Source organism: Rhizoctonia solani, chromosome 6 (genome assembly GCF_016906535.1).
Source record: "Rhizoctonia solani chromosome 6, complete sequence".
Classification (NCBI taxonomy): Eukaryota; Fungi; Basidiomycota; class Agaricomycetes; order Cantharellales; family Ceratobasidiaceae; genus Rhizoctonia; species Rhizoctonia solani.
Window position 1 is genome coordinate 1,311,735 of NC_057375.1, and position 15,345 is coordinate 1,327,079.

Genomic DNA, 15,345 nt, shown 5'->3' on the forward strand with positions numbered 1-15,345 from the left:
GTAGTCGCTAGAGTGATGCCCGGTAATGTTGCGTCTTCTGACAGGGACACTGTGCTCCCAGTTCTATGTATGATTTATTAGAAACAGAATTTTCTCGATGACCCACATTTCATGAAGACCGAATTTTGGGCGCACCAGTTTCAGTAGATCGATAATCAGCCGCTACGGAAACAAGCAGATATCACTGTGTCAGAGAGCTCCTGTGTTCCTTAGTTCATAGATATCGGCCGGGCTTATCCCATTCCGGGCCCGTATGAGCATATGGTGTTGGCTTTGAGATACCTGGCCCTGACTGGTTACGGTCCAGGGTTCTGGAGATGATAGCCAGGGAGTCAAGAAGTAATTTGAACCATACACGTGATGTCAGTCCAGTGGCTGTGCAGCTGGTTGTGCCACGTTCTCGCCAGCTCAAAGCAGCACTCAGCTCCAAACCGTTCTACTCATCCGCTCTTCCGTCTCCACAAAATGGTATTTAAATCAATAATGAGGATAGATTATATATGCTTACCCGCATTGATTTGTTTTAGTCCGACTCCAGCCCATCTTCCTGTATCTGCGCCCACTGGCCAGCCTCCTCGACCTGGGTCTGGGAGTGCAATCTCAAGACCCCCTGGTGCGGGCCAAGTTCGGTAAGCAAGTTTCTATTAAAACTCGATATGAATAAGCCCATAGGCGTTGCTGTCTGGATATGCTTCCAAGTTCGTTAGTAGATTCTGACTGCATTTGATTTCTATTAGTCGACGCGCCAATACCAGACAGCTCAAAAACCCAATTCGCTCGCGCAGCCGGCTGGAGGTTCAGTAGCACAATGCTGAAATTGTACACAGATGATTCACAAGGTCTCCGTGTGTAAGTATACGTCACAATACCAAATTATCGTGTCTTCGACGTGGCGAGCTTCGCTAATGCTTTTTCCAGGGATCCATTCGTTGTCATGATGTTGTCGTTGTCGTTCATCGCCTCCATATTCTTCCTCCATATTTCCGCTAAAATGCGTTACTTCTCCAAGTAATCCACTTGTCCGATGTAGATTTTGTTCCTGGTGTATATCATTGTGGTGCGTTTTGAACGTCCAGTGTAATATGATTCTTTATTCCAGTCAAACGCGACTGCACGTAAAGTTTTTGGGCCCGCTCTCAAACTGATTAGTGTCCTTCGTGCGTCTAATATGGCGCCGAGCATTCAGATCAATCCTGCCATTCGATGAGTTTGTTAATGTAGGCCAGGGCATACAGTGACTTCTATCAGATATAGGCACTTTCTCAGCCTCACCATGTCCAACGCATATAGTATGCTGGTATGGGTTTCTAATCCTTGGTGAACGACCAACTAATACTTGAATCACATCGATGGTCCCAGCATTTTGATATGGCAGACACTAGGCTTGCTGGGAGTTACCCCTGACGCATAGATTCTTGTCCAAGGGTCTATCCCTGTATTCATGGGCACTAATCCTAAACACCGTGTTCTCAAACTACAAAATTCCCCATAGACCTTGAACAGGCACATGGTAAGCTGTAACATAGATTCTATAGACTCTTTGCTGCATGGATGTAAATTGTTAAAATATAAGGCAATGGTATTATCTCTCACCATTTGATTCGGTCTGTGAGGATTGGTAGTAATATGAATTACTAGATCACTATACAAAACAGTGTTATCCTCTTGTATGGTTGGTTGGGTATCACGAAATGGGGTCGTGGCTAGATCAGTGAAAATACACGATTAAACATGTCCGTAGTTGTAGTATAATTCAACTGCATATTTCCACCATCGTTTTTATTCTGTAGAAGTGGGTGCAATGGGTGCTACGGCTAGCAGAGGCAAACAATCCCTCGGAACGGGTTCGAACCATTGACCTTGAGATGGCAAGCTTATCAATTACAGTCACGCTCTTCCAACTGAGCTACCAAGGGTTAATAAATGAGTAAGCCTGGTACCTATAGACTTTCAAATCACTTCCGCCCGGAAACGACACAGCCTTCATACGCTGCTGTGGCGCTTTGCTCCCGACCATCTCAACTCTGCCGTCACGCTCATGGCTGCGAATCCCACGACGACGGAAGTACTTACTATCCCCACTAAGGATATTGAGCCCGAGCCATCTACATCGAAAGATACAACTCCCGCTTCTCGCCCAGAAGACCAACGGGGAACTCGTCTCTACGTCGGAAATCTGGATCATTCTGTGGACGAGTATGTACTTTATTGCGTCTATTGATATCAGAATAATATTATTCTTATATGCACTGCTTCAAATATTCTGGGCGTAGGAAGCTACCAAAGCCCTCGTAGCGTGCCATGACAAGCCACTTCGTCGTCGCCGTATTACCGTTACATTTGCAAGTCAGAACACACACGCAACTTACAGTAACTCGGGAGCGGGCCCTCACCGGTGAGTATTGCTCACATTTCTCGGTTTATTTTGACTAACTGTCGCAACATAGACGCCACGCAGCTCCTCCAAAACATACTACTCTTTCTTTGATGAAAACCCAGAACAAGCTTCAAAGTACGTCTGCCAAGATCGCGGCACTGGAGGCCAAACTAGGTGTTAGAACGCGAGAGGACATCCAAGGAGGCAGATGCTCTACTGTCGGAAGTATTGGGTAAGCTCAGTTTCATAGCGTTACCAAAAAAGCGTCTTATATTCTCACTAGGGCCCCCAACTTCTACACCTTTATCACTTCCTGCTAAACCGCCGCCCTCAATTGTGCCAGCCTCAACGCAGAGTGTACAATCAGTTCCTCGTCGACACCCAGAGCCAACAGGCCAACCCGGCCCGCTCTTAAACCTCGGTATAATCCCTCCATCAATCAAGAACGCTGCCTCGCGTCCCCCCGCTCTTTCTTCTCACGTAAAAGAAAAACCCGGAAAGCTGCATTGCAGGCGTCGCTTGGTATTGTGCGGAAGAAATGAGATTGTTGGTCAGTTGTGAGTCCCTGAACATCGGGCGAAATTGCGGTAGCGTTCCAGTGTTCACTCTGATAATACGAGTACATTTAATCATATTCATGTTTTCCTCGTACTACTTCTCATCCTACCAAGCGCGATGTCCCCCGTCAACAACAATGCTAGGAACCATCTTCAGTAGGAAGCGGCAGATAAACCAATAGCACTCACTCGCTGCCAGTACAGTACGTCGATGCATCAGAAACAAGCCAAACCGCCGCCCCGCACACCTCGTGTGGCTTCCAATTCGTCCAAGTGGGTTCTGCGAGGCCCAGCCTTCGGTAACACCCGGGACACTGAAGAAAGGGCGCGTGAGATCCGTAGGTATATATCCTGTGCACAGTCAGTAAGGATGAAAAGATAAAAAGATTGGCCCAGAGATGTTACCCTGATTTGGGCCCGAGTTCAGTCGCCATAGTTCGTCCCATCGCAAGAACGCCCCCTTGCTTGCTTGGTAGGCTATGATTTGCATATCCTAAATCCAAGATGTGTTGGTTTCTTTTTTTGACACGGTGGATCTGCTTGGAAACTTGCCTGAAGACCAATACTCCCGGCTATAGATGCAATCAGCACAATACTTCCCTCGGTCCCGAACTTGCCATCTGCCTCGCGCCTGGGCAGTATAAAAGACACCGTTACAGTTTACATTCATTGTCTTTTCGAAATCTTCTGCCTTAAACTCCAAACATGACTCTGCGAGTGCGATCCCCGCGGCCGCAACGCAAAAGTCTAGTCTTCCCTCTTTCTCTGCGATTTTTGGACTTTTTGCCACATGGTTTGTGCTCGGTCACATCCCCACAGATATACTCGAATTTTCCTTTGAAAGATTCAGAAATAGTAACGAATTCTGGACCAGGAGCCTCGGGCAGATCAAACACGTAGATCCTAGCTGCATCCGCTTCAGCTAAGGCGCGTGCCATCTCGAGGCCCAGGCCACGGTTGCCACCCGTCACGATCCAACACGACCGGTTAGAGAGAACATGGAGAGGATTGAGGCAGGGGCAGACATGGCAGAACTCGAGGTTGGGGGGAGGGGGGGTTACGAGCAGGGTGGGATGGTTCTGTGCTAGCATTTTGCAGCATTGCGACCATTACATATATTCTCTACCCTGGGCTGAAATTTTCCCAAGGCAAATAGTCTATATACCAGCTTCAGAACTCCCACAGGTATCTTGAGGACTTCGCTCGGCTATGTTTAGAACAAGATGCAGGATAATGTGGTTCTTATGTCTCATTACGGAACAAAACTGGTTCACCTGACTAGCCGTAGCCCGTAAATATCTCAGTATACGATATACGCTAACCGAGTAATACTCTTCATAGAACAATACATACACCGCGTATGATAGATACTCAAATTAATCATCTGAATCTGACTTCTCTATCAGCGATGGGTGATTGATAATTCAGAATCACGTTCAGTCAAAGCTCTGTGGGAAACAAACCCGCATAGTGTGACAAGGGTCATATGACTCATATCTAATGCACTAAAAACTCACCACTCGAATGCTTACATATTGGGAATCCTTGTGGAAAATCAACAAATGAACATGCATGAGGACTAGCTATTTGCCCGACACTCTGAAACAAGCTACTCTTAAGTCTGACCATACGGCCGCTCGTCCTTCAGATTTTGTCCTCGCCCAAACGTCCTCTACTTGCATCCATGCATCATTGCCAGAAGTCTTGGAGTAGCGTATTCGCGAAGGATGAGAACTCTTCGACGGAGGATATCACAGTCTCGCTCCTTAGATGTGGCAACACCAGCTGGAGATCAAGTTAGGCGAGGGGAAACGAACTTATTTACGTTACATACAATGATCATTGGGCTCACCAAGAAAGCATCTGGATTTCGCCCAGGCTTTATTCCCTTGACGAGACGCATGAATCCTCTCTGTGCTCGTATTACGCGGAGATCGTTGGCATTGGCACCACATAGAGCCTACATTATTCCGGTACTATCAGCCTTCACTCGTAGGATAACGCGAGTATATGCGCACCATGTAAAGGTAAATAGACATTACATGACGCCAACACTCTTGAACGACTATTCTCCCAATGCGTAACGCCGAGTCCCAGATTGGCTTATAAAAAACCCATTTGTTGCAAATCCTCCTCTATCCGAGCGATCAATTCAAGTCGGTGCCAGCTCCGGTACTTCGCACAGGGAGTTAATCCAGGCTAGCATCATGATAAATTGATCTGGGACACCATGAAGCCAGTACAACCCGCAGTTCTCTTGGATTTGATAGATTCTTTCACAAATCTCGAGTGAGAACGGTACGTGGTACTTGAAGAGTAGGTCTCCCTGTAAGTGCGCTTGTCATGATGTCAATGGCTGCATAATGTTGGATGTTCAGGCGGGATTCAAGTTAATTGTCGAAAGATTAAGCTGCCCTGGTAGCTCGGAACATGCGATCGAAAAGCCGGAGCCCGTCTAGTAATTGGATGCAGGCTGTCATTGGTTGAGTGTATATTTGGAGTGTGAATACCTATCAATGATGGAAAAATTTAAAAGTGAGAGCCGAAGCCGAGTAATTTATGTGTTGTTACCATACCTCAAGGTACCGTCCAATACATGCAAAGCATCTTGTATGTTCAGCTCGGGCGAATGTGGATGACTCAGTCAAGAATTTAGAACTCTTTTTCGCACCTCCGAGGTCAGGTGGGAGACAAACGAGACGCCTTCGTCTACTGTCAATTGCCTTCCAAACACATGCATCATTGGCTATTAGGATGCACCTCGTTCGTGTATCCTCGGATGATAGCTGGACAATCATCTCCTTTGCACTATGCGCTATTTTAAGGGGCTCGAAGACAGCAACGATAGCCCAGCGCGAGTCTGAGATCGTCATTAGCATCTTTAGGCCTCAAAGAGGATATACTAACTTACAGGACTGGAGTACAAACGGAAGTGTGTTCTCTTTGAGATACTATCCATGGCAGGAGCTATAGACAGAATCGTCTGGACCCCTTCAGGATCAGGATCATCTTCGTCAATTCCACAGTTGTCGGCATAAGGCCAAGTCATTTCCAGGTCCATGCTGGGAATGGCGCCGCCGCCGGATGACATTCCCGTGCTAGATTGGATATGGGATCGGCTGAATCCACGATGCACCAACTTGTCGGTATCAGGGAACATTTGCGTGCGTAGAGAAGTGAGACAAAACTGGTGAAGCACCGATAGCGTCCCAAAGGAAGCGGCAAGTAAGTTATGTTCTGTTTCGTCATTCCTCATCACGGATGAGGTCTTGATAGCAGCTACACTCGCTCCTGGGGCCAAACGTGACTGCGAAAAAGTTGGTTTCGGAAGTGAATCCAGCTAGTCAAAGATGAGAGGCGCCATCGTTTTTGGCAGCTTTCGCTAAGATCGCCTCGGGTCGAGGGCGGGCTTTGTCCTTTGTCAAGTGTGTCACACTATCTGGATACGCGATGAATTCGTAGCCACATGGTATTCCCGAGGTCAAACATCGTTGGCATGTGGCTTTCCTTCGTCGCACTTCTTGCGCCTGCACTCAAAGGTTGTGAATTTTATCATGCGGATGTTTTTCTGCACACTGGCTTTGCATGCGGTACAGCCTGTTGTAGACCGACGATGTGACATTTTGTGAGCTGAAGTTACTATCGTTATAGTTGGAAAGTGACACAGTTGATGCCACTATCTCAATATACGTAGCCAAATTGACTAAAACTGTCGCGGCAAATCGACGCGGTGACATATCTACAGGTGTTTGGTTACGAGAGCGGAATGCGGTACAGCCTGTTGTAGACCGACCAGATGTGGACATTTTGTGAGCTGAAGTTACTATCGTTATAGTTGGAAGTGACACACAGTTGATGCCACTATCTCAAATATACGTAGCCAAATTGACTAAAACTGTCGCGGCAAATCGACGCGGTGACATATCTACAGGTGTTTGGTTACGAGAGCGGAATGATCGGCAATTGGAGAGAAGCAGCTGTGGCTGTACAAACCTTCGCGCAAGATTACATTATCATTCTAACCACGGCTCGTATTGTCTTCCACCGTGAATCGGGAGTAGAGACGTGATCCATTTGCTATCAATTGGTTGCGGAGCTTATGTTGTGCACTGAAGCTGAGGGCGGTTGACGCCAACGCTAGTTTTATTCGCTACTAGAGCGAATTCATTCAACAAAAACTGCAGCTTCTTCACAACGCTCCCAGTGTTCGTGAGATCCTTCAAGCATTGTTCGATCGCAATCCCTACGTGCTAACTCGAACATCGGCTGCTCTGAAAAAGGTACTGGATCTTATGCTATGGTTCTCAAGAAGCGTAACTCGGATTATCGAGAACCATGGTCTCACGAGCTTCGGTAGATTTTGCGGAGCATCAAAACTGTAGAGGCTTGGCGGAGTCAGCAATAAATGTAAGCTTAAGCCCACGGATTTGAGATATCAGGATAAAAGCAACACTCTCTTCTGGCATTCAATAAGATGAACATTTAGCTTCAAGCCAATCTCATTTTTAACAAACAACCAAGCCATAACCAGTTGATGGGAAATGGATCGTGCTTCCTTTACACTCACGAGAAAATGAAAATGACACTACACTCGCTGAGACTTGATAAACTCCTTGTCTTCATCTCCCAACCCAATTTCATACGGAGCAAAAGCGGTACTACTAGCTTGAAACTCATGCTCCAACGCTTCTGCATGTTGCTTGCTACGAGGAGTGATGGTAACCATAAATGGCTCCGGACATGTCAAGATACCCTAAAGAACTATTAGTTTAAAGGCACGGGATATATATCGATTTAAAGGACCTTTGCATAGTTCCAGGTATCGATGGGAATAGGCTTTCCGGTCTTTTCATCAATTTCAGGACCATAATTGAAGCCCCACACGAGGTTCATCGTGTTAACCATCTGTAGAAGTAGTCCACGACTGATTACTCTAGTGGTACTGGACGAATGCTTACTATACTATTTTTGCTAGATGCACACCGGGGCAAAACCTCCTTCCACTGCCAAACCATATGTTATTTTTCCTGTCTGTATTAATCACCTCAGGTTTGGTGCCAAACTCGTTCTGCAGCCAGCGGTCGGGCCAAAAATCTTCGGGGCGTTCGTATACATCTGGATCGTGAAGCATACCCCAGTTATTGACGAAGATTGTTGGGCCAGCTGGAATTCGGTAGCCTCGGTACTATGAAATATATCGTCAAGTCCATAGATTGGATGAATGGCTGTCAATCCTCACAGAGATTTCGTCGACAGTTCCGTGAGGGACGGCAAGGGGAGCTGCTGGTCTCCAGCGATGAACTTCTTTGATGACTGCTTGAATATATGGCAGCTCAGAGAAGTCATCCGGAGTTGGCAACCGATCTGCCCCGACAACTTTATCGATCTCGTCCTGGGCAGTCTATGTAAACCTGTTCCGTGTAATGAGACAATGGCCGTACCTGAGCCTTCTTCTGTGCCTCGGGGAACGCGGCCAGGGCCAAGATAAGAGACTGGACCCATGAACTTGTCGTATCCGACCCGCCTTCGATCATTACTCCGCCAAGGTACCCCACCAGCTCTCGACTTATTCCAAACTCTGCTTGTCTGGTGAGGACCTGTATCACGTATTTGTTAGCAACAGTAAAATCGCGGCTTCGATATCGTACCTCTTCCATGAAGCATCCGTTCTCATAGTTGTTTGCAACTCGCTCTTCAGTTTCACGCAAGAGCCCAAAGTAGAGGTTACGCTGGCGTCTACGTCTACGGGTCTCATCACAAACATCTTTCCATCGAGCCAGTGGCCGGGGCATCCATTTAACAAAGGGAAGGAAATCGATTGGGGAAGGGAACCTACATATACAGGTCGTTAGAAGGGTCTGAGTATAAATTGAGTCAAATTAGGGTATACCTGGCGTTAAAATCCTCTCCCATATGTTGGACTTCGAAAAAGTCCGACACTTCCTTGGTTTCAAAGCGTGGTGCCCGTTTACCAAACAATACGGATAAAATAACTGAAGCTGAATTTCTCCTAATATGAGTATAGAATCCCTAGAATGAGAGCTCAGCAGGTCGAACTAGACAAGAAGCGAAGACAAACCTTGGGATCGGTGAGAAAATCGTGCAGTGGCTGCGAAGATTCTGCCCGCTGAATAGCCATATGTCGAGCGCATGCGCTTTGTGTTAATATTTCGTGAGATGCACGCCGAAGAATGCGCCAATTCTCCGCTGGGAACGAGCAAGCATTAAGGTGGTGGCTAACCTGATTTTATCCCAAAGAGAACTCACTGTATCGAGACATAACCATGCTCATTCCTCCAGTGACCCGGTCAGCTATGTAGTTCGGAGGTCGATCAATGGTTGATAAAGATCGCTTGTCCATAAGATCTTTCAAAACCGTGGCATCGGTGATTACAATCGCCGTTCCGGGACCCATTTTGATCTGGCCAAGGCTTCAATGTAAGCTGAACTATCATTGAATATGGAACTCACCGAGTACAATCCCCCGTATTGACGCGCCGATTCCGTCAGTCTATAGTGCATCGTTTGGTCAGTGAGCAAAAATTTGGGTAACTTTCGCGTACTTGAAATGAGCTTCGAGTTTAGGAAAGATGTTAAGATTACCGAGAATAGGTACTGCAGCTGGCCCAGGTGGAAGGAAAGGCTCTCGCCTTCCTACGCGGAGCACCTTTAAGAGCATCCATACGAATATGGCACAAGCTGAATAACGGACGTAGCTATTCATGGCGGGGAATGGAGGTCAAAGTACAGAGAAAACATGTCATTTAAGCCATAATCCAGTTAAGCTACATGTACATCCCATCAAGGTCATCGAGGGTCGTCAATTGGCTCTCAAGAGCCCTCTACTTGCATAAATGACGTGAGTTTCACCGGAAATGCCGGATTTCACCAGTTGCGCTTTCTGCCACCCGCTTTCCGTTGTGCACAGCCACCCCGCTAATGAAGCATAGCCACTCACCAACCAAAGGTAACTGCGAATAGATATTATGCATTTTTTGTTGTATTGTCACTGCCATTATGCTGTATTTAAGGAAATCATAATGATATTTTGCCATTAAACCACTCTCCGTAATTTTTCCTGTATATCATATATGTGTGCCCTTGGGTGGCCAAGTCCCGTCTATGTGTGACCCAGAAGCTAAAAAAAAACCCACTTTAGCTTACAAATCTGAAAACTCTTCGTGTTCTCGCAATGTACATGTTTGGAAGGCGGTGCTCGGACAGCCCAAAATCCGGTGTCAAAAATGCCAGTTTCACAACCATCAATATGCAAGTCAAGGGGTACTACTGTACGTGGTTTCAGGGATGAGCGTCTAGGCAAATCCGAGCGGCCAGTCATTAAATTAGGGTATGCTCCGAGTGTAATCCTCTGATCGTTGAAGCCAAGAAGATCGATCATGTTGTCTTCCTGTTTGTTGGAGGGCGGAGATAGCAATCAAATGTTAGGTTAAACCGAGGTCAGGCACAATATCGATATTTTTCAGAGTAAGGAGGGGGGTAGATGAGAAAGAATCGTGGATCAAATGAAGTTGCCCCGTAAAATTACCAATTCCCCCTTCTGCGATATTTAACTGCTTTGTAGGTAATTGTAGCGATTTTACTCAATGACGTACCAGCACAGACTCGGGCAGGGAACAAGCGCCAACGATAAGCAGCGTGTCGTACAAACAACATATCACGTTATAAAACATCAAAGTACAATGTATCCAGACAAGAACGGAAACAAAGACAAGGGCGTGGATAGTAGAAAGGGGGTAATACGTTTCCCGCACAGACGGACAGAGAATAGTGTTCGGTCGTGGAAGGCAGTGACGGAGTATTCAGCTGTTGTTATTGCCCTTGACGGCTTTCACGATGGGGACCACAATGATAACGATTAGGATCGCAACACCAATAGCGATAATGATACGCATTTTCATGTCCTTCCACCTGTTGATATTCGGTAAATGTATTGCAATTAGTAACAATTAAAAACAAAGGTGCATACCACATGTTCTTGCGCACTCGGTTTGCTCCTCGTCGGAAGCCCTGGGCGTTGACAGCGAGGTTGTCTGAGGATAATTGTTTGAATTAGATTATCGATTAATGGGGAATGGCATCTGGGTATGGGGCTGTGCGCCGACGGCGTGCCGAGGGGCGCATAGCGCCGCGCAGTATGCGCTGCATGATTGGCAGCTCGGGGATGGCTACGCATGACACGATATGGCCGATACCTCAATGCATTCGGGTGGACACAGTCAAGCGAGACTATGCTTGAGACCAAATACTTTGGCCGATAACGAAAATGACAAGAATGACAAGAATGACAAGAGTTTTACTCACCAGTCTTGTCTTGCAAGACATCTAGTCTTTCACCACGCTCCGCCACACGGGTAATGTTCTCGCGCATGATACCGACGGTATCATCAATTTGTGTTGGATTGCAGCGGTCTTGGGATTCGATGGACGGCCAGGCTCGCCAGACGGATTCGCAGAAGAGCCACCGCGAGGAAGATAAGGGTCATATGGCTCGGACCTGCATGTATGAGCAAAGTCCATGAGTTAAAGCTCAACGGTTGATACGAACTGCGGAAATAGGGGAGACACAGACCGCCCAGTAGCAACAAGTAAGTCTATACGTACATGATGGATTATTCTTAGTTTACTTTTTCATGAGATTATGCGTCAGCATTGCGACGAGCGTCTTGGGACGGAAGGCACTCACCAGTGGTTGTCGTCAGTGGGGCGATGGTGCGAACGGGAAGCCGCGGTTGCTGCACCGGATTAGCACTGCCACAATATCACGTGATGATGTTCCACGCTCTTGGCTCAACCACGATCGTCTATTCATTTCTTGATGCCTTTCACTGAAAAATTGGGCAGATGAGCCCGCATGTCTATCAGTGGCATCTTTAATTATACACATTACTATATGAGCGAGCACCTTTATGCTTTGATTTTAGAGCGACAGTCGAATCTCAACCTCTTCAATACCACTACTTTCCCTGATATGAGCCGGGTCATGAAAGCATTACCAATCTCAACAATCACAAGTTAATAAATTGTTGAGGTTGTTCTGGCTACGCAAAGCACTTGAGTCTTGTGCTTCCGACATGTAATTTACGCCTTGTCCAAGCTTGGTTGTGCCGTGGCCCGTCTCGGCCTGAATCGGCTATTAATATATTGAGTTAAGTTCTTGCTAACTTTCGAGCTTCCTTGAGATTGATTGCAGGCTCCCCGATTACTCGCGCTGTCCCGCCAACTGAGATCTTGTCGGGACCAACACCTTCTGCATTGCCATATTTCGACGATAGCTAATGCCACTCAAGGTTCCACCGCTCCCAGTCGGTAGTATGTTTTCCTATCCTGATCAAACACAAACTGTTTTATTGATCGTCTTGCTTCCACCAATAGGTTTATGATACCAAAGGGGAGTCTCCAATCTATTATCATTATATTATCTAATTATACCATGTAATAGCCAAAACATCATGCTCCTCATCATAGTTAAATAGAATACGACCAAAGTCAATATATATGCGTGTTCTACAGACGATTGTCAGCCACAAATATCACACGAGTCACTGGAGGATTTATCAGACCTTTACATGATGATTTCGCACATCGAGAAGTTTGATCCGGAGGATTTGGTTTGAGTCGCCTCGTTAGGCTGAGAGTGAGTGGCTACAGCTGATGCTTCGAAGGAAATTAGTATTCATGAAATGTCGTTTAGAGACGAATATACTTACTGTACCCCTCAGTCTTTTCGGAATTTTGAGAGCGTGCAGAGGCAACAGCCTTGTCAGCGGGAGTGGAAAAAACAACAGCAAAGAAGTCGGCCATCGTGGTTTAAAAAAGCGGAGTAAGGAGTACTGTAAGGTCAGGAGACGAGTGGTGCCAAGTGAGTTGAACAACTGATAGTAAGCATCCAATCCCGTCCATCCCAATATTTATACGACTTGGGTCATACGTTGCATCCGAGTCATAATAAATTCAGTTGACTAGTCATTATCTTCTTGCCAATAGATCCTGTGCTCCCCAGCACCTGATGCCTGTGCAGTGCTACCCAGGCGCTTAATTGCAATTCTCGGTCACCGCGGATATATATCAAATACGGTGTTTGTTCCCGAACTGGAATTGTGAAGGTGTAGTTTGAGTAAATATCACCAATCATTCGTGGGCGCTCACATAAATTTACAGGTTCTTTTGCCCACTTTCTGGGCGCTTCTGCACATCAGGGCTGGGTTCGGTCACAATCTTCTTGGGCAGCGGACTCGGAATGACCTTGACTCGCCAGACAGAGAGAAACGGTTGGCGCGCATACCCATTGGCTCCTGATGATCCCATCTGAGCGCCCACATTGACGATTCACTCGATTATGGTCACATTGACCTACGCGGTAAATCGATATTTCTCAGACTAACGAAATGAAAATTAACTACTCAAAAATTTTCAGGCGAATCCATTAGACAATTCAGAAAATCCAAGTTTGACGACTTGAAGATCTAGGAAGAGTTGCCTTATAGCTCGAGCCCAGCTACAATTGTTCCAAATATGAATGAAAATAAACTCTTTATCATTGCAGCGTACTGGAATAACCCTAGAGTAGTATTTTTGGATGTATGCGCATCTCCAGATACATTGCGGATGCGGCCCACCTAGCGAAAACGCCTATTATCACGATCAATACACGCTGATGAGCAATGTTCGGTCTGCAGCCATGCTAACCTCGCGACCGATGTGCAACCGGGTTGTCACATGTCATCTCGCTATTTACATGCTTACAGTCGTATTTCTGGTCATCGAGCCCCGTGCTAGCAACTAGGTATAAGTTGCTGACAATGCCTTTGGCTATGGGGGTTTGCAACCACCCCTGATATTTTAAATGCGTCGTGATTAGTTTATAGAACCAGAATCAACGATCCAGATGTAAGCAGTCATACGTATGCGAATTATCATTAGGGTGCCTTGACTGAGGGAAGAATTCAAAACACTCGTTTGACGGATAGTCATGTACGTCATGTAAGCAACCAGGCATGCGTTTAAATTTGAAAGATCCAACCAGTGGGTGGAGCACTCATTTTAAAATTTAACTACATGTACATTCGTGGCTTTTATTGTTTTACTTACTGTGTGTTCACTCCGCGAAAACAGTCATTTTGCACAAGCTTAAACAAGGTCACATCTATGGGAGCTACGAGAGTTACGAAAGCTATTGGAGTGTTCCCTACAAGGAGCGCTACAGTACCTACGTAGCCTCCATAGCTCCCATGGGCGCAATTTAGTTCCTCAGAACTTCAGGAGCTCTAGAGATTTTCCTGATGCAAGTCTGGACTCTGAAATATGACGCTCAAGCCTCCCAGTATAGTAAGTCACGTGTCGATATTGTTAAATTGATGAACTTTTTAATGGTCATTACGGCACACGGCACACCTCGGCACTTACCGTTCCGAGCTGTGGGGCTCAAGTTACGATACACGACGATCAGTTATATGTTCCAAGTTGTAGCTCCCTCACGCCTATTGGAGAAAGTTACGTCGACTGTTATTCTTTGAACTTATTACTTGTGTGTTGGTCAGATAAGTAGTATAGCAACTATATATCATTTGATAAGTGCAAGACGATAACAAAAAGCCTATCGGGGCAGATAGCTTTAAAGTAATGATTTATTGCGCCATGAACCTTCGCTGAAGTTCATACTTCTACCTCCTTCGGATCCTACTCGTCGGCATTGTTGCAAGTGTGATCGTAACTTCACATGGACATTAGCAATCTATGTGCCTTGCTCTCGGGGCCTCACAATCACTGATACGCTGCTCCTAGTAGTCCTTGATTTTGCACCAAGCCAACAGTCACGTACGCGTGCCGCGAGTTACGCGACTTCCTCGAGTCATAATTGCATCATCGCTGATACGAATTCCTCTACGAATGCGATTCCGAATGTATATCCGAATGCATATCCGAATAAATTGACCCATGACATTATAAGAAGGCGGCCCCAACAGTGGCCCTATCTCCTCTAAAAATTACCTTCCGAGCATTTACCTACTCCTGAAAATGGCTAACGCTGGGCAATCAAGACATCAAGGTAAAAGCCGGCTGCATTATGTTGTAATGCATTCAATCAAGTGAGTTAAATGTTTTGATCACGATGCACAATGCATTCTAAATTTGATCTGGAAAGGAATTTTACGCCAGCCTGGTTCGCAGTAAATATGGGTATGTTAACGTTGCATTATTCAACTTTCTATACTCTGACAGTTTTTCAGCCACTGGTGCCGTCTCCATGCTGCTGCACAGCTTCCCATATGGATCACGACCTGTTTTACACAAATTTGGTCTAGCAATATTGATTTTAAACGTGTGCTTTTTTGTGCTTTTTTTCGTGCTCTCTACAATTCGATATATAAAGTACCCAGAGGTAGGCTAACC

The 15,345-nt window shown here is 46.1% G+C and overlaps 4 protein-coding genes and 1 non-coding gene across 5 annotated transcripts; 1 reads left to right on the forward strand and 4 right to left on the reverse strand.

The window, feature by feature from the left end:
* Window positions 1-1,831: 1,831 nt before the first annotated feature.
* Window positions 1,832-1,916, reverse strand: RhiXN_12391. The gene has a single exon. It is a non-coding gene; the product is annotated as a tRNA-Tyr (tRNA).
* Window positions 1,917-2,038: 122 nt separating this feature from the next.
* Window positions 2,039-2,938, forward strand: RhiXN_05844 (RNA recognition motif domain-containing protein; the record flags this gene model as incomplete). Its single annotated transcript, XM_043325660.1, has 5 exons — window positions 2,039-2,196; window positions 2,348-2,395; window positions 2,448-2,512; window positions 2,559-2,609; window positions 2,661-2,938. 5 exons carry the CDS (start codon window positions 2,039-2,041, stop codon window positions 2,936-2,938), a joined length of 600 nt encoding a protein of 199 aa, XP_043181092.1.
* A 2,401-nt stretch (window positions 2,939-5,339) lies between these two features.
* RhiXN_05845 (cytochrome P450 family protein) lies at window positions 5,340-9,658 on the reverse strand (the record flags this gene model as incomplete). The annotated part of the gene is made up of 15 exons (XM_043325661.1): window positions 5,340-5,444; window positions 5,511-5,794; window positions 5,842-6,274; window positions 7,526-7,687; window positions 7,738-7,839; window positions 7,893-7,937; window positions 7,979-8,119; window positions 8,174-8,326; window positions 8,376-8,531; window positions 8,583-8,766; window positions 8,825-8,964; window positions 9,014-9,141; window positions 9,202-9,355; window positions 9,406-9,445; window positions 9,498-9,658. 15 exons carry the CDS (start codon window positions 9,656-9,658, stop codon window positions 5,340-5,342), a joined length of 2,388 nt encoding a protein of 795 aa, XP_043181093.1.
* A 1,096-nt stretch (window positions 9,659-10,754) lies between these two features.
* Window positions 10,755-11,323, reverse strand: RhiXN_05846 (Synaptobrevin; the record flags this gene model as incomplete). Its single annotated transcript, XM_043325662.1, has 3 exons — window positions 10,755-10,863; window positions 10,922-10,985; window positions 11,257-11,323. The coding sequence occupies 3 exons, from the start codon at window positions 11,321-11,323 to the stop codon at window positions 10,755-10,757; spliced, it is 240 nt and encodes a 79-aa protein (XP_043181094.1).
* Window positions 11,324-12,517: 1,194 nt separating this feature from the next.
* On the reverse strand, window positions 12,518-12,756 carry RhiXN_05847 (uncharacterized protein; the record flags this gene model as incomplete). The annotated part of the gene is made up of 2 exons (XM_043325663.1): window positions 12,518-12,609; window positions 12,663-12,756. 2 exons carry the CDS (start codon window positions 12,754-12,756, stop codon window positions 12,518-12,520), a joined length of 186 nt encoding a protein of 61 aa, XP_043181095.1.
* Between the last annotated feature and the right edge of the window lie 2,589 nt (window positions 12,757-15,345).